This window comes from Rhea pennata, chromosome 18 (assembly GCF_028389875.1).
Source record: "Rhea pennata isolate bPtePen1 chromosome 18, bPtePen1.pri, whole genome shotgun sequence".
NCBI classification, from domain to species: domain Eukaryota; kingdom Metazoa; phylum Chordata; class Aves; order Rheiformes; family Rheidae; genus Rhea; species Rhea pennata.
Window position 1 is genome coordinate 9,617,803 of NC_084680.1, and position 22,789 is coordinate 9,640,591.

Sequence of the window (22,789 nt, forward strand, 5' to 3'; positions counted from 1 at the left end):
ACCCCCACAAGGTGCCGAAATACTTTGACATTTCCAAGACTCTTTCACACTTTTCAAACAAGCTTGTCACAGTTTCCCAGAGCATTATGAATTTTGTGAAACAGCATGCTATGAGAATCTAGTTTCACTGAAACTTCAGCCAAGTCTTGCTTGAACCTGGCTATTCATGGTGTTCTGGTCAACAAGGAAATTGCACCACCTTGTTCTAATTAAATCAGCTTTCCCTCTTCAGCTTTCCCCTTTGGGCCTTACCTGTGTCCACGGCACCGTTGCGTACGATTAAGGAATTAACAAATTCCACCCCATGAACAGGGTGGTTCCTGTGCCCAAGAGTGTGGAGCACTCTGGAGAAATTGTTGGCGTTTGGCTTTTGGGGCCAAGCTGTGATAAGCAGCAACTAGGAGTATCTGATGACGCTGTGATTGCATTCCCTTCTACCAATGCTGTAGCTGTCCGTGTGGCATCCCGACTTTACCAGGCTCCGTTCCCCACTCGCAGCATGGCCCCTACGCTGTGCCCGTTTTCCAGGTTGAGCGAAATGCAGGATGGCGCTTGCTTCACATAAGCAACAACGGACAGAAATAACCCACCAAAGGCTATGGTAAGCCATGCTGATGGGCCTGGCTAGCACTGCTGCACGTTTGCCATTAATGCTGCAGAATGCGCTAGCTTGTTTTGCCCGAGTATTCTTTTTTTTTCCCCTAGAAAAATCTCATCTGGGAAAACCAAAGGTTTTGCTTGTAAGCACGTTGGCCGCCAGTGTTTGCTGCTGCTGCTTCTTGGCTAGCTGCTGCCGGAGACTAGGTGCGTCAAAGGTGCCGTTGAGCGGTGGGGAACGGGGCCACCGCTGCTGCGCGCGGGGGGCCGGCGCTGGCAGCCGGTGCCGTACGGCGGCAGCTATGCGGGGAATCCCGGCCTGGAGCCCGCAGGCCCCGAGCCGGGGGGACGGCAGCACCGCGCGCGCTCCGGGGAGGCAGGCGGACGCCGCCGGCGAGGGGCTGGGAGACGGTGCGGATGCGGAGCGTGGAGCGCGCCGGAATCCGTCCGGCTGGGAGTTCTCCAAGGTGCTAAAATAAACCCCGCGTGGATCGGATGGCAGACCCGAAATAGCCCCGCTGCGCAGCGCGCCAGCCCGGCCCAGCACCCGCCCCAGCACGGAGCCCTTCCGAACGGTTATCGGCAGTATTTTTAAACCCGTGGGGTTTTTTTACTGTCTCCTGAGCACAGTGCATCTGCCCTGAGCTCGCTGCGTCTCCCCCCCCCCCCCCGGCCCCGTGCCTGCAGCAGCATGGCGCTCCGTGCGCCTCGGAGCGATGTGGCCCCGGCGCAGGGATCGGGAATGTTTCTCTCTCCAGCTCAGCTTCTCCAGCTTGCGATTGGCAGCTGCAGCTGCCGGTATGCAGGGTAACCGGCCGGGAAGCCCAGCGCGGAGGCCTCGCTGTCTGCTCGCAACTGGGAGAGCAAATCGCTTTCCTTTCCTCTTCCACTTTTGGCAGGGTTATGTTAGCAATGTCTCTGCTCCGGGCCGTGCTTCCTCCTTGGTCTCCTTCCCCGCTGATCACTTGTGCTTGGGCGTAAGGCTGCGTTCCCGAGTGGAGGCTGTAGAAACCGCACACGTAAGGCAGAGAAATTCCCCCCTACCTGGGAATGGTGGCAGCAGAAATGACAGGCACTAGATTAAATTAGCTCCTAGTGCATTCCAGGTATTTTTTCCCAGTGGAAGGCACAGGCTCAGTGACAGCTCAGTGCCCCTCGGCGTGGCGGGAGCGACAGACCTTTCTGTTTCTGCAGGTTTTTGGTTACCGCTGCTTTAACCTTCCGTCCACAAATGTTTAACTGCAAGAAGCGCCACGCAGCACCGGCCAGGCAGCGGGCAGAAGAAATGACTCCGGTTATCTCACTAGCCGGTGTCCTGGGGAGCAGTGGGGGGGATTTTCCACGTGCCCTGGAACCTCAGACCGGGATAACGGCAGGCAAGCGGCGACGGGGGTGCTGACTTCTCCGATAGCGAAAGAATGCAGCTGCCGAGTGAGAGCCGACACGGGCCAGCGATGCAGCAGTATCCGTGCGTACTGCAGCCCCCAAAAAACAGTAATTTGCTGCCTGAGTTGAAAGGAGTCATAGATTATGGGACGGGTAGGGATGTTTGCGAGGGGAAGACCGCTGAGATATCATCCCGTAATAGCAGTAGGCTCTTGGAGGATGTGATTCATAAATAAGCTGATGCTCATTATTTTCCTTTGATTCATAGGGGAGGAAAATATGAGTAAAACCTAACAGTCAAAGCTGCTTGGTACCTCTAAGGCTGATTCGTTTGACTAAGTGTTGGACTAGCCTGTCAGGACCAGTTTGTCTGTACGACGGGCACAGACTGGGGGTGTGGTTCATCTAGAGCGTTTTGAGAGCTTTTGATAAAAAGCGCAAAGAAAGTGAAAAATTGTCATAGAAAGCCAAGAATCACCTCTCATTTAGCACTTAAGCTCTCCTGTGCATTTTGGACAAGACTCTTAAAGATATGTTCCTAATGCTGCCTGTACAAACACTGACTTTTAAAACTTAGCATTTTTATAGGTAAATATCACTGAGACCAAGAAATGTCCCAGGCGTTCTGTTCCTCGGCGCAACGTTAATCTTTTGCACGTTTCTGTCCACGTAGGATTTCCATCCTGTTTGCAGAGAGGGGACTAATCCCATTTCTCCAAGGCGTGGGTGGTGAGGAACGGCGACAGACCGTTGCCCGGGGGAAGGTAACTCAGCGATACCAGCCTGGAAAAAACGGAGGGTCTGGGGTGAATCTGGCTCGGGCGTTTGCTGCAGCAGGTCGTGCTGCTGCGCGGAGGAGCTGCCAGCGGAGGCCGGGGGGTGGAGGCTCGCTCTCGCCTAGCTAGATCGCTCAGAGCTGTAAAACTGGCGCCCAGGTGCCACCGGGGAAGGGCAGAGGGAAGCGCAGAAGGAAGGTTTCGTGGAGGCTTGTGGGCGCTGGCGGCTTGCAGGCGAGAGCTGCGTCGGAGGGGCTCCTCCGAGCTCCAAGGCGGAGGCTGAGGACCGCAGCGCACAGAGCAGGCAGTGCGCAGCAAGGGGCCACCAGGCACCGGCGGGAGGGACTGCGGTTCTGCCCCATCCCCTGCAGCAGGATTTCCCAGCCCCTGCCGTAAGCCAGCAGTGTCCAGCCCGTGCCGGGAGAAGCCGTCCCTCTCCCCTCCCCGGGGGCTGCGACGGTGCCTGCTCCGCTGCCGCTGCCGGTGTCGCTGTTGGGGGACGCGGGCACCGCCTGTCTCGGCGATGCTGGCCGGCGCGGCAGGAACACGTGCCGTATTTAGGCCACGCTCAGCGCCGGGGGCAGGGCATGGCAATGCAGCAGCAGAGCGGTGTCTCCTTTAATCAAACAACGGCGGGCGCTGCCTCTCCTTGGGCCCAGATACGGGGTTAGCGCCGAAGACGTTGCGCGGGGGCTGCTCCGGAGGGGCAGGAGGGGAGAGGGAGGATGGGGCTGCTAACGTTTGAAAGATGTGTATGCCGTGGAGGGTGCTCCAAGAGGGGATGAGATGTGGCAGAATGCGCCAAGCAGGAGGAACCTCTCTGGATGGGTCCCCTTGCGGGAAGTCCCCAAGGAAAGCCTGTCCTTGGAGATTTTAAAGCCGGGCTGGACATCCTGCTGCAGGAGCGATAGCAGCCTGTTGTGGCGAGCTCTTCCAGCTCTGACGCTCACATACTAAAATATGAATTATTGTAGGAAAAAACTACATTTCCCAGTCTCCCTTGCAACCCTGGGGAATAAGCAATTGGAAGATTTAAATAGACCAGGCCAGAAGCAACCAACCTTTGGCACAAAGGATTTCCCTCCTCTTCTTCCAATCTATTGGCTGTTTAACCTTTTTCCCTGGCACTGGAGTGGCTGCCAAGCCTGGCATTAATTTTCCTTCCAAGCTTGCTAGGCCCATGAAGTAAACAGCCATGTGCATTCCTTACTCTATATTTAACAGCTGCAGGCTGTGCTGGGGGCAACTGCACCAGAGGGGAACCTTTGTAGCTTCCCAAATTCGTAACTCTTGAGGGTGGGAGAGGGGGAAGCTGTCTGCAGGGAGAAGAGGGATTTTTCTCCTTCGTGGTATTTGCAGAGCAGTCCCATCTAGCGAGAGGCTGCGATGCCAGCATCCCAGATGCGGTCCCGGGCAAGAGACAGGAACAATGTCCTCAACAGGGCTGAGTTCCTCTCCCTGAACCAGCCCTTGAAAGGAAACCAGGAGAGCAGGAGCTCCAGCAGAAAGCAGAGCGGCCAGGCTGGAGCAGCTGGTGGCCAGAACAGCAATCCCAAGGAGCGGAGGCAATCCCAGCAGCTACCCGAAGAGGACTGCATGCAGCTCAACCCCTCCTTCAAGGGAATCGCCTTCAACTCCCTGCTGGCCATCGATATCTGCATGTCCAAGAGGCTAGGAGTGTGTGCCAACAGAGCCTCGTCCTGGGGCGGTGCCCGCTCCATGATTAACCTCCTGGGGATAACAGGGCATGGGATCCCTTGGATTGCAGGCACGCTCATCTGCCTGGTGAAGAGCAGCACGCTAGCAGGCCAAGAGGTCCTCATGAACCTGCTGCTAGGTGAGTTGCAAACCTCCTTCCCCGCAGTGAAAGCCCAGCCCTGGTCACAAGGGACAGCAGCCTTGTGACTCGTCCTCCTCTGGCAGTTCTCAGCCATGGGATGTGGTCAGGAAACAGGACTTTTTGGTGATTGACCTTTTGGATGAATGCTGCACTAAGCCATTATGGCAACTTCAGATTGGTCCTGAGTACTGTGAATGGTAGATGTGGCAAAAAGCTAAGAAGGAAGGAGTAATTCTGTCTGTTGGTCACATCTGCTGAGTTGGGGCAGGCCGCTGGCCCCCCAGGCCTGCACAGGGCAGAGGTCACACCAAGAAGGTGTCTGTGATAGGTGGGCAGGTACCAGCAGTGATGTCTTCTGTTTAATCTATGGTTATCTGCTTCGGTGGCTTAGGGAAAACAGAAAGATTTTAATCCAGAAGTTATGTTTGCAGTGTGAAGCAGGGCCTGAAGATATCATTGAAAAAAATAAAATTTTACTCCCTTTCCACCTCCTTGAACAGGCCCTGGCTCTTCTCAGCAACCGCATAATGGAGTCCTGTCGCCCTCCCTGCTGCTGCTAGAACTTGCTTTTTTCTTCCCTTGAGGACCTTTCTTGCTGCTGTCCCCATTTCCTTGCGCTAATTTGACCCTGAGGCCTTGAAGACAGGATCTGATCTCTCTGGCTCTCCTGCTAGTCTTCTTTCTTTCTTTCTTTCTTTCTTTCTTTCTTTCTTTCTTTTTCCAGTGGTCAATATGCTTATTTTCTTGTTTCTGGGGGTTGGGACATGTTAAAGGAATTGCTTTCTCAGCAGAGCGGGGCTCATCCCAGCAGTATGGACTGATGTCCCACGAGTGACCAGGCTGAGCTCTAGACATGACTTGCCTTAGATCTAGGCCCCGTTCCACCCCTGACCATGCGTGCTTAAGGACCTTGCTCTTCTCTCTCTTCCCTTGGCATGTGGATTTGTTCTCGTATCTTGCTTTGACTCATTAGCTCACTTGGCTGTGGTCAGCCTTCATGTTTTACCCTCTCCCCCCAAAACAGCAATGAGAGTTCCGACTTCTGCTTGGTGAGGGAAATTGAGAACATTAGGGTTCAGCCCTTGCTTCTCAGTGAGCCTTTTGTGGGGGACATGGAGATGTTTTATTTCATATGGGCACGTCAGGAAAGGGATGTCCTGTGTGGGGGCTGGCTGTGATGGGATACAGGCCTTGCAACATGGTCCCAGTTTTTTTTTTTTTTTTTTTTTTTTTTGGAAGTTTATCCTTTTTTAGAAGGTGAAGATTGCACTGAACTGGCTTTAAAAGCACAGCTGTAGCTGCCTTTTCTCCCCTCTGCCTTTGAAAGAGACTGTCCTCGTGCTGTGACATCTAATGAAGAGAGGCCATTGCGGGGAATAAGCAAGAATAGCATTGGCATGATGCAGAGCCCTCTGACGTCAGTAGGAGTTCTTCCACTGACTCCTCAGTGCTCTGGGTCAAACTCTTACTGAGAAAAGAAGCTCCATTTTAAAGGGCATGGGGATGAAATAGTAGGCGACTAACACCAACCAGCACAGTTTCCAGATGTCTCTTGACCCTGAGATCCTTTGACAGTTCAGGAGCCTAAAAACTGGTCTTTCTGTCTGCAAAATGTTTGAGATCCTATAAAAAGTGAGTGCCACTTTTGGTTTGAAAACAGAAAAGGTTTCCTCACTCTTCTGTTGTCATGTGAGGCAGTCCAAATGCAAAGCCACCTCCAGGTTGCACTGAAACTTTGAATATCATGCGGTCATTGGGAAACTCAGCACTGCAGCTGCTAGCTGCTGTACTTTGAAAGAGTACTACCTGCATCTCCAGGTCTCCTTAGCTCAAATATACTGCCCAGAAACTCCTCTGGGAGTTTCTAAAGTTTTGGTTCCTTGCCTAGACACACTGCTCTCTTTTCCTCACCTGCCAAAAAATGATTAAATTCACAATTCAGTAGATCATAGTGTGACTAGAGAGCTCAGTAAATATGGCAAACTCTAAAGTGAAGCCACTTTGCCCTCCAAGTAGACAGCACTGACTAGTGGGACTGCCCAAGGTCCCCTGAGCCTCACTTGTCAGAGCTTCCTCAGTGTGTCTTCTGCCACCCCACAGAGTGAGATCTCTGCTGGGATGTGTGGTGTTGGTTCGATGCTTAATATCAAAGCAACTACTTCTGTAATGCCTATGCTGCTCACAGTCAACAGAGTCTTGCTTGGAAGTGTGGGGTCAGTGAACCTAGACAGATCTCATGAGGCATGATCTCTGAGTAAATGAGAACAGTGTGATATGACTGGTGAGTCTGCTGCATTCTTGGTCACTCTTGTTGCTGCTGTTTTTCTGTGGTTCAAATCCAGCAAAATGTAGTGTAAAGACCTTATGTCTATTGATAAGTCAAAGGGAAGGGAACATCCCGGGTGTTTTGCTGGTCTTCTGGGAAGAGGGAGGCAGGGAAGGGAGGTTGTCTGCTGTACCCCCTCTTTACCTCCCTTGGCTTTCCTCCCTTCCCCCTGCTTGCTCAGAGTTTGATATATCAAGCAGAATTTCTGATGCAGTCTCTGGGCAAGGAGCCAGCCCATCACAGAGCACTTGGTTGGGTTTTGCAGTCAGGCTTTCCAAGGCAAGGAGACAGGAGACTGCTGAAATGGGACTGGGAACCTGGCAGGAGCACCACTGCAGATGGAGGGGGGGCACTTGCTCCTGAGGAGCTCTTGGTACGATCTTTGCCAAAGCATATGGGGGCACTTGGGGTGAGAGGTTCTGACCTCTTTCCCTGGGACACTCCATCCATCCCAACAGTAGATGTTGATTAGCTACCCCAAGCAATGTTCCCCCTCCATGTTTGTCATCTGTGATGGAATTTATTGATTCTCCTCGTAATTTTTTCCGGCAAATGCCAAACAGCCAGAGAAGCATAGTCACAGACTATTACTGAAAAGATGGAAGAAATCAAATATCTGTGCCTACTATAAAAATCCCTCTGCCAGATGCTTTCAGGAAGACTGTCTCAGTATTGCCAGTCCTGTCTGTAAAAAAGTCAGGAAGCAAACCTACTTCCTCTGTGCCAAATCAGAAAAAAGTCATAGCCCAAGAAACCCCCCAATTTAAGTTCATTTTATTTGCCTTCTCGTGTTGGAACTCTTAGGAACGTTCAAGCTTTTCTCTGAGATTACAAGGATTTCATAAAAACTGAGGTGCTTAGAAAATCATTCGAACCTCACAATTGGGCTTTCGGGGAAAAACAAATATTATGGAACTTTCAATAAATTTACCAGACGTGCTCCAGAGAGCAACTCCATTAAATCCTGAGATAAGCAGTGTCTTGGGTTCAAGTTCTGATCCATCTGGTGAGGATGTGGATCCAAATTTAGTGATTCATTGACTGCAAAGCCAGCAGAGAACATTTGGATCATTGATCTAACCCACGGCAAAATGCAAGCTGTAGCACATCCCTTAATTTATTCCTGTTCAATTTGTTAAGGGAAAAGACCCAAACATCCAATCTGATATAAAATTTCAAGTGACAGTGATGTTGTCAGAACTGTTTCTAAATTACTGCAGTGGTAAGTATTCTCTCAACTGCCTTGCTTTTAGTTTGAATTTTCCCTTCTTACCATTGCCTCTCTCTACCTTTATCTCTTCAGCTGAAGAGCTCTTTTGTCCAATATCTCTTCTGCCTCTTAGTGTTTTGGATAGTGATCAAGTCACCTCTTCACCTTCTATTTGTTACGCTAAACAGAATGATCTTGTTAGACTGATGGTCTTTCCAGATCCAGGCACTTTCTTAGTGTGATGGGGATTGAATATGCTGATCTGCCCAAAGTGGTAGTTTTGATGCAGTCCACCTATTGGGTCAAGAGCCAAATCGCCGTCTGATGCCGTGTTTTAGTTAGCTGCAATACAGCTGCTGGAATTTACTGTCATAGAGTATCTGCCTGGTTAACGCTCGCGCATAAAATGTATGGTTTGTGGTTGGTTGGAAATACTAAATGTTAACAGTTGGTAATTGTGGGTGTTCAGACTAGAAGAATAAGGCACCGGCTTTCTCTCTGCATGCTGGAAGGAGGCTGGAGCACCACAGAGCTGCCGGTCACCGTATCCATTGTGTCCCGTTATTGTCTCGATGATATAAGTCCTAGTCCTCATCCATTACCAGCTGGCTCTGCATCCAGTTTCTGACTCGTAGGTTGGCTCTTTGGTGCTGTCACTAAGCATTTATCACCATCAAATAAAACAGTGCTGAGGGGTGCAGATGTATCATCGAGAGCTGTGTGGCAAGCTGTGGGTGGGTCGCTTGCCACGAGAGGAGGGAAGGAGGCCACGGTCACTTCTCCACTCCTGAAGGTGAGCAAGAAGTCAGTTCTTGCTCTCTCCAGCTTTTTTTCTGAATACAGCCCCAGCTTTAGCCTGGTAGGAAAGCAAGCCATAATATTCTGAGGCAGATCTGTGACTTCTGCTGACACAAACACACACACACACATACGTGCATATGTACAGGACTCCGCGATCTCCTCATGGCAGCCTCCAATTAAGTCTAGATTAGCAGTGAAGTGGTGAGCTGGGAAGGAAAGAGAGCGAGAAAGGCCTGCACAAGGTCCCGAGAGACCCCACTGCCCCTGCTCTAACAGTAACATAGGGGTGCTTCATGTATTGTGATACTTTTCTTTGGCATCTGTGTGGTGAGAATTCAAACAGTATTGCCCGTTGCTATTAAAGGTCACTGGGTAGATTAAATGCCTAGGCAGCAGAGACAAGCTCATCGTGTTGAGCCTCAGGGTTCAGCAGCCCAGACCCGACAGAGAGGATGGGGAGTTGCACTGGCAGATGGATTAGTCCATATGCAGCACAGCTTGCTAAGCTGAGAGCCCCAGAGATGGTTTGGGGCCAGAAGTGTCTGTTTTCCCCTTTCATTTTCCCACTGTGAGGCTGGAGATTTTCTGAGTTAAACAGGGCAGATAATATTCCAGTAGGGAAGGAAAAGACAGCTCGAGAGCTGGCTGTCTGCATGAATGTTCCCAGCTTAGACACCATTCCTGGGCCTCTCCCCAATCCCTCTTGCAAAACTCAGCATGTGGAGCCTCTGTCCATGCTCCCCTTCCAGCCTCAGCACTGACCACTGGAATCTCAGCAAATTTGTAGCACATCTGCCCAGTGAGATAGAAATATTTAAATGAAGTGACCCAGTACAACTGCCCCGTGGTGGGTGCTAAGCAGAGGGAACAGCACAGAGGTCCACTCCCTGCATCCAGCAGGGCACAGGTCCAGCCTGGCATTGAATATTCCTCTTCATCACGTCAAACTGCAAATATACCTCTTGTTGTCCTGTCCAGATACTGCAGTTAAAGCCCCTGGTCCTTTGATGGGTGCCATCCTCACCCCTCATCTCCTTGTGCCTGATGAGCTCGGGCATCTGTGAACAGCGAGCAGAGCCCAACTCTCCTGACTTCCCTTCCCCCCTTGCCTGCTTTCCTTATAGCAAATGCATGCTGCTCACTGCAGGGCAGACTTGCAGGTCTGCAGTGTCCCTTCACATAGAGGACAGCCAGTAAGAGGCTGAGACCCATTTGACTATTCCTGGAGCAGGCACAGGGAATATTTCCAGAGACCTGCATAAGGACTTTGTCCGACTACTGCTCGATCAGCTCCCTTAATACTGGTAAGGGTCTAGGAGATCACGTCCTGGCTGGCTGTTTGGTGCTAAGGACGGTGCGAGCCCTGCATCCATCAGTTTGCTGTCCTCTGGGAAACTGCAATAAGCTTGAAACCAACCAACCCCCTGTGCAGAGCTAGCAGGCAAAATGTTCCAGAGCCTGAACGCAGATTGAAAGAGAAAAGAAGTGCGAGGGTTGTTAAATGGGAAGAAGGGGAATAAACAAGGGAAGTGAGTCATACTTATGTCTGTCACTCCAGGAACAGCTTCCCATTGCCCCTGGTTCAGAGCTCCAAAGACACAATAGCTGTTCCACTGATGCAGAGCCTGCCCTGCCGGAGAAGCCGAGCAAGGCTCTGGCCCGAAGGGAAATCCTTCAAAATGGATGAGTGTATTTGCCTGTAATGCACCTTGACAAGAGCAGTAGTTGGGAAGGAGGACAGTGGAGGAGTCTTAGGCAACGAGGTGAGTAGCTGGGAGTAGTAGGAGGCAGAGGGAGCCGGGCACTGCCCGGGTGTGGGCCAGGCTTGGCCAGGCTCGTGCGGGAGATGCTAGGAGGGAGGAAGGGGAAGGAGGGGACTCTATGAGCTTTCTCTTCTTTCTTCCTTTGGAAGGAAGCTCCAGTTTTCCGCTTGGAGCCCAGTTCTGGTCTGGTCCTCCATTTCCATGTGTATAGGGAGGCTGGGAGGCCTGGCAGATCAGGGTCTTTGAAACACTTTTAGATGTGGTGGTTGGAGACCCTGTGGGCAGCAGACCATCAGCCCCAAACCTTTTTGCCCGTTTGCCTTATTGAAGGCAGTGGGGTGTAAACACAAGCTGAAGCAAGGCTGAATCCGAGAGAGGAGCCCAGCGTGTGTGGGCTGTGAGCTGCTGCCGATAACGAGCCCAAGGCAGTTTTCTTCTTGGTACCCCCTCAGAAAGCATTAATCCTCCCCTGCTCTTCTCTACCTGGCTGGGCAGCGGGGAGACCCCGTCTGCCTGCAGCCCCCAGGCCTCCACCCGCAGGGTGCTGTCGTGGGTCTCGGGTGGTCCACGGGGGTGTCAGGGGCTCCTCCCGTCCAGTGCCGTCGTGGGGCCCGTTAGCGCGCGTTGCACGTCACGGTGCACGAGGGCACGGCTGAGCCCTTGGAGCCCTTCTCCGGGCCGCTGGAGCTCCTGGAGGGCTTTGGCGCGCGCTGATCAGCTCGTCCTCCCCACCAGCGCGCTGCGCACGGCAGCGGCTTTTAGCCTGCGGCGACGGGGAAGCGGACGAGCGGGGCTGCGACCAGCGCTGCTCGGAGGCGAGGACCCCGGGGAGGCACCGCGCCGCGCTCGCCCTCGCCTCCCTGCGCGGCAGCGACCTGGGAAGCAGCCGCGCTGAGTGGTTGATCCGGAGATAGGACTTGCCCGGTTCCCAAGGGCGCAGTGTTTCCAAGGGGAGAGCTCCAGGCAGCCGGTGTTTGCGCTCGGCGCTGTTCCTCACCATCCAGGGTATAGCAAATCTATTTTTAGGTGTTGTGTTATTTTTTTTTTAATTAATTGCACGAAGCTGATTTCCACTGTGTTTTCACCTTTCTGCGGCCACCTCTCTCAGCACCCTTTGCACCCAAAGCCCAACACTCTCTGCCGCTTGTTCAGACGAAAAATAACGTCCCCCCAAACCACTGCAGTAGCTGATTCATTGGTTCTCAAATGTGTTGTGCCATCTGTGCCTTTTGTCAGTTCTTACACCTAATATTGCCACGTTTTGAGAAGAAGATGAGGCAGAGGAGTTCACTTCCGGAGGAGCGGAGCTCCTCCAGCTGCCAGCAGCGCCATCGCAGCGACGACGAGGGAGCGTCCGAAACCGGCACCTTTCATTTATGTGGACTAATCAGAACTACAAATGGCTCATGGCTAATGTCTGTAGCAGACTGTGTTTGGGAAGTTCCTTTCGGAAGCTGTAGGATGGGGCATGTAAGTAAAATCTAAACAGTTGAAGTTGCAAAACCTTGGATTTTGTTGTTGTTGTTAGTTATAATTGCTGTGTGGAGCTATAGAAACTCTTTGACATTTGTCAGAAGTTCAGAGCTGCATGAGGCTGGCTAGTATGTGAAACAAAGTTCTCCCAAAGTCGGCTTCAGCCCTGCACAAGGCTGCAGCCGTTGTAGCCTGGCGTGGTGGGACGTGTCTTCTCAGCGGGGTTTGTGCAGCCGCTAGCAGCGCGGGACCCTGGCTGAAACGTTTGCAATGAGTTACTGCCTCTGCTTTGAAATGGCCCCTGGGGCTGGGAGAGACAGCCCTGCTCCCACGCGTGGGTGCTCCCGGAGCTTGCTGGACATGCTCTTGGTCCATTTCTGGAGGGTCAGGTTCCCCTTTTCCTCCTCGTGCCGCGTGGCCCTGGGAGGTTGTGTCCAGCCCGTGCCTCTTCCGCATCCTGAGCTCGTGGCCCTGCCTCTGGAGAAGCTGCCTTGGCTAGTCCAAGCAGTCCCACGCGTGTGAAGTCGTGTGCGTGGTGGCCGCGGGGACAGACGAGGCCAAAGGCTTTTGTGGCTTTCTCCCTTTTTTTCCTCCTTCCTTGCTCTCCCCCTGCCAGCCCTGCACCCAGGGTGTTTTTCAGGTGCAGTTTTGATAACTAGTTTATATAAACATCTCAGCTGGGATCTGCCTTGCTCCCTGGAGATGCCGCCAGGCTGCAGCGCGAGCCGGGGCCGCGGGCAGGCGATGCCCGTCCCGTCCCGGCGCCTGCCCGGAGGCTGCTCGCCCCATGCAGTGCCCCATCCTCAGCCTGCCTCGGACCCCCCCTCCACGAGGGACAGCAACAGCCGTGGCCCCTCGGGCACCGGGAAGGGCAGGACCCTGCGGGGACAGGAGACATCGGCTGTTTCAACATCCCTTAAAACAGGTTTGGGTTTTGGCTCGGTTTTGTTGCGGCGGCAGCACTTCCGAGGTTGCCCCTGTGCCCTGCTCCCCTGCTCCCCTTTCAATTTCTAATGGGTTCCTAACGTTTAGTGGTAGGAGCAAAGCAGATATTTGTTTTCCTTTTCTTATTAATAGAAATAAAATGTCTGCCCAGGGGGCTCGCTTTCAGCTCATTTGCTTTGCATCTGATGCCAGATGTTGGCTATTTACAACACCAAGGTGATCTCTGATGCTAAAATTGTCACGGACAGCCGAGACTTGCTCTTTGGTTTTATATTTTAAGGAAGTTTTAGATGTTAATAGATCGTCCCTGCAGTTGGAGGGTTTTGCACAAGAAATATGAAAGATTGTTTCCCCTAATAGCCGGGTCAGAGGGAAAATTCTGGATCTTTTTCAGAAAAAAAAAATGTGGAAGGCGCAATGGGAGAGTACTAATCCCTTCCCTCGGTGGCTTTGCTGTGTTTTAAATTATACGGTGATACCTGGATCTGCAGGAAGGGCATGGCACAGATGCCCAAACGCAAAATTTCTTGCTGTTCTCATCTCACCTGTCTGTCACCCGGCACCCTGCCATCCCCGCTGCCCGTCTGGCAACCCGTCCGGCGGCGGGCAGCAGCGTGGGGGGCACATCGGCTGCAGGCTCCCTTCCGAGGACGCTCCTGGGGCTGCGTTTGCTCCAGCTTTCGATCGCCTTGGCCTGAAGAATTTGCATCCGTCCTTCATTGCATTTTAGGGGCAGGTAGACCGCACCTGACCCTGTAGCGGGATATTTTTCTGCATGAACATGCTCAGCTGAGGAGGGAGGATTTTGTTTGCATCAAGCTGAAACAGCGAGGAGGGGAAGAAAAAACAGTTCAGCCCAAGTCCAAGCGGGAATGTAGGTCAAGCAATTGCAAGGGAATAGGACCCGGGCTGTGGCTCTGAGTGACAGCACCGTTTGCATCTATTTCTGCAGGACGGGCCGTTTGCTGACGCTGTCAGAAGCACCGCGGTGCCGGGAGCTGATTCGCTCTGGCACCGCGTGTCCGCGGGCGAGCAGCCGGGCGCAGGGCACGGCGCAGCCTTGCCGGCCCCTGTTTTGCGAAGGCTCTGCCAGCGCGAGCGCCCCGGAGCTGGGCGCCGGTGGCGGGACCCCCACCCCGCACGCCTCGGGGCCGTGGTGGGAGCAGCGCAGGCAGCTGAGGCTGTTTCACAAATAAGTTGCTTCACGGAGGGAACCGAAAGTGCAGGGGGAAGTGACAGAAAAAGCACCAAACTGAGGGATTTTTTTTTCTTTCTCTCTCTCTTTTAACGGCAAATTAACCCCCAGTCTTAACGCTGTCGTGCCTTTGGATCTTGAAATGCAGATGAGTGAGGCTTTCTACTTTCTGTGCACTAGCTGACAAAAATTAAAGCTAGCAGTAGCGCAGGCCCACTTGTTCATCTCCTGAACGAAAGGATTATTAGACCTGCTCTTCAGTTTGCTCTCCATGCTGGGAGCATGTCTGCAGCCCTCAAGTTATCCTCTCATCCCCGCTGACCAAAAAATAAGTCTTGTAAGTGCAAAATATCAACGCATAATGCTGAACACTTTGCGTCATTAACAGACAAAATGTTTGTGTTACTGAGCTACGGACGGGTTTGGTAGGGAACGGTCTGTAGCAGGCGTACTGAATCCCGCAGGAGACGCCAGGGTCCTTTGGGGTTCCCGAGACCTGGCCTGGATTCCTCCAGCGAGGGAGTAAGGTGCTGACTTCAGCAGGAGGAGTTTGGGCCAGAGTGTTCTCGTGGCCGCGCTGGTGCATCGTCTCTCTGAAACGACTGCGCGAGTCTGTGCTCCTGGATGGGAGATTGCTTCCTGGAGCTTCGCGTCTCGCCCAGCTCTGGTCCGGGCTGAGGGAGCACTGGCGGGCAGCGGAGCAGGTGAGCGCGGAAGAGCGGCTCCCAAAGAGCTTTGCTGAGTCGGGACCAGCGGGGTCACCTTGGCGCGGGTGAGGAGCCGGGCTGGGGGCTGAGTTACGAAGCCGAACGCGAGAGCGGAGCGCCGGCGTGACCCGCCTCGCGCCCGAGCAGCGATCCTCCGCGGCTGCAAGCGGGGCTGGCGGCGTCCGCTCCCCAGCAGAAAACGGCGCCGAGTGGCCGGCGCAGAGCTCCGCGGCCTGTTTTTCCACTTCTTCCCTCCTTTTCTCAACCAGCAAGTCTCCAAGTGCCGTGCGAGGGTGCCCGGCAGCAGGCTGAAGTCCCGTCCCTAGTGCTGGTCCCTAGATGCAGCTCGGCGGGGACCTGGTAGCCAGGAGGTCCAGGGAGCTGTGAGTGAAAACACCGGCTCTGCCGTCCGCCTTCCCGGCGCGAGAAGCGCTGCACGTGACGAGGAAAACGAGCCCTCTCGAAGGAGACAGTTTGCCCAGAAAGAAACCCTCCGGGGCGGCCGCGGGGAGCGTCAGCCTGCAAAGTGCCGTCGCGTTTCCCTCCGCCGCGGCCGCGCTCCCGTCCGTCCTCCTGAAGCCTCGGCAGCGCTCAGAGCCCTCGTCGGGCCCCGCGGACGGGGCAGCCTGCGCTCGCGGCTGTTTGCGTTTCCTCCTCGTGGCAGTGCCTTCGCCGAGAGGAGCTGAAATCAGCACTCTACCTAATTAGAAGGGCTGGGGAAAAGCAGATGAGAGGATTAGGGGGAAAAAAAATCAATGCTAGGAAATAAAATTGACAGCACTTGGCTGGGGTGCTGGGGGGAAGGGTGAAGGGGAAGCTGGTAAGACAAGCGCCGATGGGTTTCGTTCCAGAAGCAGTTGGGGAAGAAAGGCTACTTGATATTGCAACCTGCAGCTCTGGGGCTGTTCCTTCTGCCGCTGCACGCCTGTGGTTGCTCAGGCTGGGGGGGGGTTGCTGCCCACAGCCACGTTTGCACAGGGAGGGGAGGCTGCGTGGGGCGGCCTGCAGAGTGCTGCTGGGGAAGAGGCTACAGGAAGCAAGAGGTGACTAGAAACGGGAGTGAAAACTGGCTTGTCGGTCTTCATCGCTTCAGCAGACGGAGAGGGAGATGGTGGGACGTCTAGAAGGATGTCACCCTGCTGTGGGGCTGTAACAGAGACAACTGTTTCTTAATTATAGGAGGGTTAATTAACATTTGTGTGCTGACTTGAGGCTGTCAGGAGCTGAGTTCAACCTAACCATGCTCGCGTGGCTAGAATTGAACTCACAGTTTTAGTTAAAAACAGCGACAACTTTCCTACGTTCTGCCCTGAAAACTGCCCTTCTCTGTGCTGCTCTCTCTGACCAGCTTCGCTTCTTTGTCTCTTGCCTTGTAGCCTTGCTGCTGGACATCATGATTGTGGCTGGTTTGCAGAAGCTGGCCAAGCGGAAAGGCCCGTATGACGTCAGCCCTGGCTTGTTGGACTACCTGACCATGGACACTTACGCCTTTCCAGCGGGGCACGCCAGCCGAGCTGCCATGCTCTCCAAGTTCTTCCTCAACCACCTGGTCTTGGCCATCCCCCTCCGGATCCTGCTGGTCCTTTGGGCCCTCTGCGTGGGCTTTTCCCGTGTCATGATCGGACGGCACCACATCACAGATGTTCTGTCTGGCTTTGTTTTTGGCTACTTACAGTTCAGGCTAGTGGAATTGATATGGATGTCTTCCAACACGTGTCAGATGTTGATATCAATCTGGTGAACATGGGGGACTTGATGCCTTTCAACTGGAAACTAGCAGATACTTTAAGGGTCTCCCTCTCAGTATTTTTTACATGTTGTCTGTTGGAAAGAATTGTAAATTCCATGAGTAGTGGTGTTTTTTAATGTTGCTTCCCTGCCTAAAAAAAAACATTACTTGCAATTGGTTGGATTTTAGCAATCAAAGGCCACAGCTGTGTTTTGGCCGTATTCTCAGGCTGTATTTGTACAGCAACCAAATTAAGCTTTACAGATGTGAGAAATGAGCTACATGCCTGCCTTGTTTGGGTGGCTCACATCAGCACCTCGATATATCCTCACAGTGGGCAGCACCTGAGATCTTCCTCTGACAACACATTTGTTACCTTCTTTGAGGCTAAATGATTTTGGCCACAGTGCTTTTTCTTACTGTAAGCCCAAAGTTTGTGTTCCTTATAGGGTCAGGACACTGCTGGCATTTCACAGATAATAAATAATCATAAAATTGCTGCCCTGTTTGGTTCTTGGGGAGTTTTTCAATCGAAGTGGTGGAAGTCTGAGTGATTGCACTATTTTAGTGCAGGCTGGATGATGGTCCTATAGGGACCAGAACTGCACTGACCTTGGAGAGAAGGGACAAAGGCCACTTGAGTAAAGATTTAGATTCATGTTCAGCTTCAAGCATATGTTGCAGTCTTACTGCCCTTTAGGGGATAGGTGCGTTCACTTAAATTATTTGCTTTAGAGGGGTAGATCTAGGTACGTGCTTAGGACTTTTTTTAGGTGCTGAAGGTGGCCTTTCATCAGAGGTTCAAAGTCATACTCTGCGATGGTGCACATGGGGTTTTTTGTTGGGTAGAAGGACAAATGCAAGTTCCCATTTTCATCCTAGTGGCAGGGTCACTGAATTTTGCAGGGCAGGTCTATCTAGAGAGCAGAGTCTTTTTCTATGTCTTCACAGCCATGACTTTGTATTTATATCAAATGATGCTCTCGATAGTAATTTCTGAGGTAAGTCTCTGCTAGCAATGAATGCTTTCTGGTATATGCAGCAAGTTGTTGGTGAGCTGGAGAGGCGGCAGGGAGCCAGGATTGACTCTAGCCCTGCCCCTGCTCGCTTGTCTGTGACCTTGTTACTGAGCAAAATACTGAACGCGTCTGTGTCTGACCCTGCGTGAAATGAGGGAAGCACTCCTGACCTTCCCGGACTGCAAGGCTAAGTAATCAACATTTGCAAACTGGCCTGCGATTACTGAACGTAAAGTGCGGCACACGGACACGGGGCTGTTGCTCCATTGCTGCCAGACTATCACCTTGAAAACTGGCTGTTCGTTACACAGATAGTGACCGTGCTCAGCGTATTTTGTCTCGAAACTGGATCATCCCTCACAGCTAAGAAAACCCCATATTTTGCAGAGAGCCCTTGCAGTTTGCTGTGGTTTCCCTGTCTCTTTAGGAGACAGTCCTGACGTTTGGTGAATGACAGACGCTACCAAATTCAGCGCCTCCCCGGCTGGGTGCTTCTGCGGGTGTCCCAAAGGATCCTGCCATTCTTGTCCTCCTGTCTGTCCCAAGCTGAGCAAAATACACCTGTCTTGCAGGACTTAGGTGGGAGCACGCAGCCAGGTCCTGCACACCCGTCCATCCCAGCGTGTTGGGGAGCCCTGTTCCTACCAGGGCTGCCGGTGAGAGGAAAGTTAGCAAGTTACTAACATTTGTTGTTCTTTGATAATTAATATGGAAAGAAGACAAACAGAAAATCTATCCTTGGTGCTCATCTCCAGCAGGCGAGGCGTGGTAAGGAGGGCCGGCGCGTGCTTTAGGGATGAGAGACTCCCAGGGAGCTCCCCGGGGGTGGGTCGCTCGAAGGTCCCTTTGGAAAGGGCTGCAGCTGTGGGTTCAGGAAAGGGGAGAGGCTCTGGGTCTTGCTGGTTATCTCCGGAGGCCGACGGATTGGCGTCACAGATGGCGGAGCACGGGGTGTTATCGGGGCTGGCCGGCTCCCCCCGCTGCTGCTTGTTCAAATGGGGAGCAGGGAATAAACTCTGGGAGTCACTGCTGGTCCGTGCTGGTGTAAAGGGGGGGTCTCAGCGCAGCGTGTGGCCGCAGGAGGGCAGGGAGAGGCAGGACCCGGCTGGGCCTGGCGACCTGCTCCTTTCGGTGCAGCTCGGGCCAGCCCAAAGCGCTGGAAGACGCCCAGCTCGGAGGGGAGGGAGCGCGTCCCCTTTGCTCTTGGCACCAGCGTCGTTTCAGCGGCTTTTAAAAATCCCACCCTTGGTGACGCAGACGCTGCGCAGCGAGGAGAACAACCGGTTCAGCATGGAAAAAACAGCTGCATTCGCTGGGGACAGCTCCGTGTTGTGGTTTCGCTACCACCAGTCTCCCTGAACTCCCTTATTCTGCTCTTCCCTGGCGGAGCAAGGACCCGGGAGCCCCGTGGACCCGGCACAGCACCTTGGCTGCGTCGCTCACGTAAAACCTGCCTGCAGGGGTGGACGCGCTGGAGATGGGTCACAGCCTTGGCAGGAGCCCCAGAGAGGTGGTTCCTGGCCCCGCGGGCTGCTCGGCAGTGTGCTGGAGGCAGCTTTGGTCGTGCTCACTGCTGGCCTCAGGTTTGGCGGTGGGATTTTGTGCGGCTTTAAGAAACGCTGGTGGGCCGTGGAGGAACATGTTGCTCAGAAGCTGCAGGCAGAAAGCTTTGGGGCCACGTTCTCTGCCCTCCGGGAGCTTGTGTTGGTGTTCACACCAAGGGTATATAAAAATACAGATGTCTCCCCTGAACCTTCCACCCCCAAGTCTGGCTGTGCCAGGCTCTCGGTGCGAGGCTCGGGGAGGACAGCGTCCCGGGCGCCGCGGCGGCCACGGAGATTTCGCCCGTATTTCTGCCGTGTGCAGTCAGACACCCTTCCCCCCCTCGCCCTGATGCTGATTACACTCGGCAGCAAAAGGGAGGTTTTAATTTATTAACGAAATAAAGGGTGCCAGGGAAGTAGCAAATCTGGATTATATCTGCGGGCGTATGTGGGAATCACGGCAGGGGTGCTTAGCTCCTCCCTTGCTGATCTAAGCTGGCATTTTATTTGAGCAAGCCGGTTCGCGTGTCCGCGGCCTCGGTAATATCTGAGGCCGTGGGGAAACGAAGGTGGGATAAATCCCTCCTCGCAGCAGCCCGCGATGTCCGGCCTCGCTGGGCGGATTAGGAAGGCTGTTATGCAAGATCTCCCCGTGGCAGCACGGCCGGCGCGCTGGTCCACCCTGTGCTGGGATTTTTTGGGCAAATGCCCCCCCCGCCTTTACCCACCCTGGTGTGGATAGCGATGAGAGCAGAGGGACGCACAGGTTTAACCGTCCCCGCGGCTCTGGGCCAGCTGGCACGCGGCTTCCCGGCGCTGCTCCTGCTTGCTCCGAGCATCCTCGTGACTGCAGACTCCCACCTAGGGCTCAAAGGCTTCTCCCCGGTTTCCAGTTGAGTTTGCATTTTACAGCGCTGAGTAACCCCTGACTCCGCCAGGCCTGCGCCGCTCGTTCGGCGTTTCCAAGTCCGGCCGGACCGTCTCCCGCAGGCAAACGGAGGCGTTTTCCCTGCTAGCGGCGGGGGCTGCCGTGGGCGTCCGGGCGTCTGAGCTCAGCCCTGCCTGGCCCGGGCAGACACCCTGCGTTTAGAGAGGGTCCCCCAGGTGTCAGGGGTCCGTGTGCAGGCACGGCCACACATCGGGGGTGTCCCGCGGGCTCTGCCCTCTCCGGCATGGTGGGGATGGGGCCGCTTCCCTGCCCGCCGGCTTGGGCCCCGGAGGCAGCGTGGATCCCCCCGTCCCTTCCCTCGGATGCAAGAGTCAAAGCGGATTAAGGGTCCTTCAGCTGATCACATTTATTTCATTATTTGAGTGAAATCCCTTGCAAATGCCACCTTCCCCCCTCCCCTTCCCCTTACAAAAATAGAAGGCAGGGAAGGACTGCAGATTTAGGAAAAGTTAATCGCGGGAGCCGCGTGCGTGCCGTTAACCTCTGGCAGCCCGAGCCAGGGCGAGCAGGGGGAGGTGCTGGGGGCCAGGAAGGCTTGGGGGTGCCCTGTCCCCCCCAGCACCTCTTATGCTTTAGTGGTAGTGGAACTGCCGACGGCACAGCTCAAGCGGCTGGCGCTTCCCACTGCTGAGGTGGGTCTGCCGCCGCACCTCACTTCCCGGGGAGCCGCTGCAGGATGCGTCCGTGGCCCAAGGTCCATGAGCTCAAGGCCGTGGGAAATGCCTTCGCGGTGCTCCCTTTGCTCTGAGCCTCTGCAAATGATGGGGATGGACCTGGGAACTTGATTGCAAGCATTACATTAGATCTTTCTCAGTTTAAAATTTTCTCAATTGAAATTTTCCAACAAATTTCAAACAGATGGTTCCCATCTCCAGCAACTCCCCTGTCCCTGCAGAGCCTCTTCCCTCTGATTCACCCTCCGGACCCGTGCATGGGTAGAGGTGAATGCTGGCTGCAAGGCCCCATGCTCTTCGCTTCTCGCAGCTCAGGCTCGCTCACGGGACCCCGTCTGCCTTCCTCGCCCATCCAGCACTCCCCGGACCAGCCAGCCGGCTTGCCCGGTCCCAGCAGAGCTGGAAAGTCAGACCTGCAGAGATTAATTAAAATAAGAGAAGGTAAGTGCTAAAGTGATGGATGTTAGCAAAACATCCACAGGCGAAGACGCTCAGGGTGTTGGGTGACATTTGCCTCTGGCCGAGCAGCTTTGCAGTAGTTGAACCCACTGGATGCAGCAGGTGTTAAGGCAGCAGCCCCTGACGTCTGGCTGCAGAGGTCAGCTGCGGGGAGCTGGGATGCACGCGTGGCTGGTGCCCACTCCCCGTTGGGATTTGCACCTTGAAGCTGCCTGCGATGATTTGTCACAGCTTGTTTTCCTTGGGTGCAAGGGGTTTTTGCTTGCTTTAAACCCTAAACCTAAAGATGTGTATTAATGGCATGTTAGTGCACAGCCTTTGTGTTTAGCGCAAGCTCAGGCTTATGTAAAGCACAGATTAATGGGAATTAGCAAAACAGAGGAGCATGGGGGGGATACAGTGAGGATGCCTGGGGAGAGGATGCTGGGTGGATTCAGAGGTGGCTGAAAGAGGACTTGCAAATTTGAGTGAAAATGGCTTCTTAAAAATTCTTTTTTTTTTTTTTTTTTTTTTTAATGGCATACATCATTCCTGCACCAGCCACAAAGCAAATAAAGACTGGAAGTTAAAGTAACAAACAGCCATCCAAAGGGAAAACAAATTTTTATTAGTTTGCAAATGTATCCCTCCCCGACATGGCTTGTTTCCCCTGCCCTCTCTCAAAAAGCGAGGCGATCCTTGGGTTAAGAAAGGTTGAGGACTGTCCCCAAGTTCGGTGCAGAAAGCTTCCCTCTCGCCAACCCCTCAGCCCAGAAGCATGGTCAGGTCTCCCTCCTAACGGGGTGGCAGAGACACCAAAGCCCACGCTTCCTTTTCAGCTCCTCCGAGCCGGTGCCGGACGGGGGAGATGAGGCCAGAGAGGGAAAGCAGCAGGTCTGGGGGCACCTCGGCGCGGGAGAGCACGGCCGCCACGGCGGCCCTGCCACCCATCCCAGCAGGACGGCTCAGCCGGGCTCCGACCGTCCCTCGAATCCAGCTGGGAAGGGCTTGTGGGGGTTGCGAGACTCCTGGGGGGGTTCCTTTTTTTGAAGCCTCCTGCAATAACAGCAGCCCTTGCTCAGCTTCCTTTCTAGATAACCTTTTTCCTGCTGCCCAACATCCTTATCTGCTGCAGACAGACTGGCAAGATGAACCGGAAAACTGATCCCTTATCTCTGCTTCTCAAGAAGCTTATTTAAGTGCTGGAATGTGTCGCGATGGTAAATGATCATTAAAATCCAAGTGAGGTGCATGGACCTAAGGACCAGCACCACTGCGAGGGGACACCTAGTGGGAAGGGAGGCTTGTGGGGCCGCAGCTTGTCAGGGCTTTCCCTTCTTTTGTCCGTCAAAAGATGCATGGCCGAAAAGGTAAAACCTGATTAAAACCACAACCTGTCCGTTGGGTTTTTTGTCAA

The 22,789-nt window shown here is 53.8% G+C and overlaps 1 protein-coding gene across 2 annotated transcripts; it reads left to right on the top strand.

Annotated features, from left to right (window-relative positions):
* The first annotated feature begins 1,932 nt into the window (after positions 1–1,932).
* On the top strand, positions 1,933–22,613 carry PLPP7 (phospholipid phosphatase 7 (inactive)). Of its 2 annotated transcripts, XM_062590916.1 has the most exons (4): positions 1,933–2,065; positions 2,657–2,747; positions 4,119–4,596; positions 16,396–17,228. In XM_062590916.1, exons 3-4 carry the CDS (start codon positions 4,146–4,148, stop codon positions 16,758–16,760), a joined length of 816 nt encoding a protein of 271 aa, XP_062446900.1. In that variant the 5' UTR covers positions 1,933–2,065; positions 2,657–2,747; positions 4,119–4,145; the 3' UTR covers positions 16,761–17,228. The 2 variants fall into 2 exon arrangements, with proteins under 2 accessions (XP_062446900.1, XP_062446901.1); XM_062590917.1 differs by lacking the exons at positions 1,933–2,065; positions 2,657–2,747; positions 16,396–17,228 and adding exons at positions 21,245–21,375; positions 22,455–22,613 and having other exon boundaries at positions 3,990–4,596.
* Positions 22,614–22,789: the final 176 nt, after the last annotated feature.

What these genes read in the sequence shown, in the direction of transcription:
- PLPP7 (XM_062590916.1), top strand. Translation starts at nt 4,146, where the DNA reads ATGCCAGCATCCCAGATGCGGTCCCGGGCAAGAGACAGGAACAATGTC. An exon ending in CCTCATGAACCTGCTGCTAG is followed by an intron (nt 4,597 to 16,395) that starts GTGAGTTGCAAA and finishes CTTGCCTTGTAG; the next exon opens with CCTTGCTGCTGGACATCATG.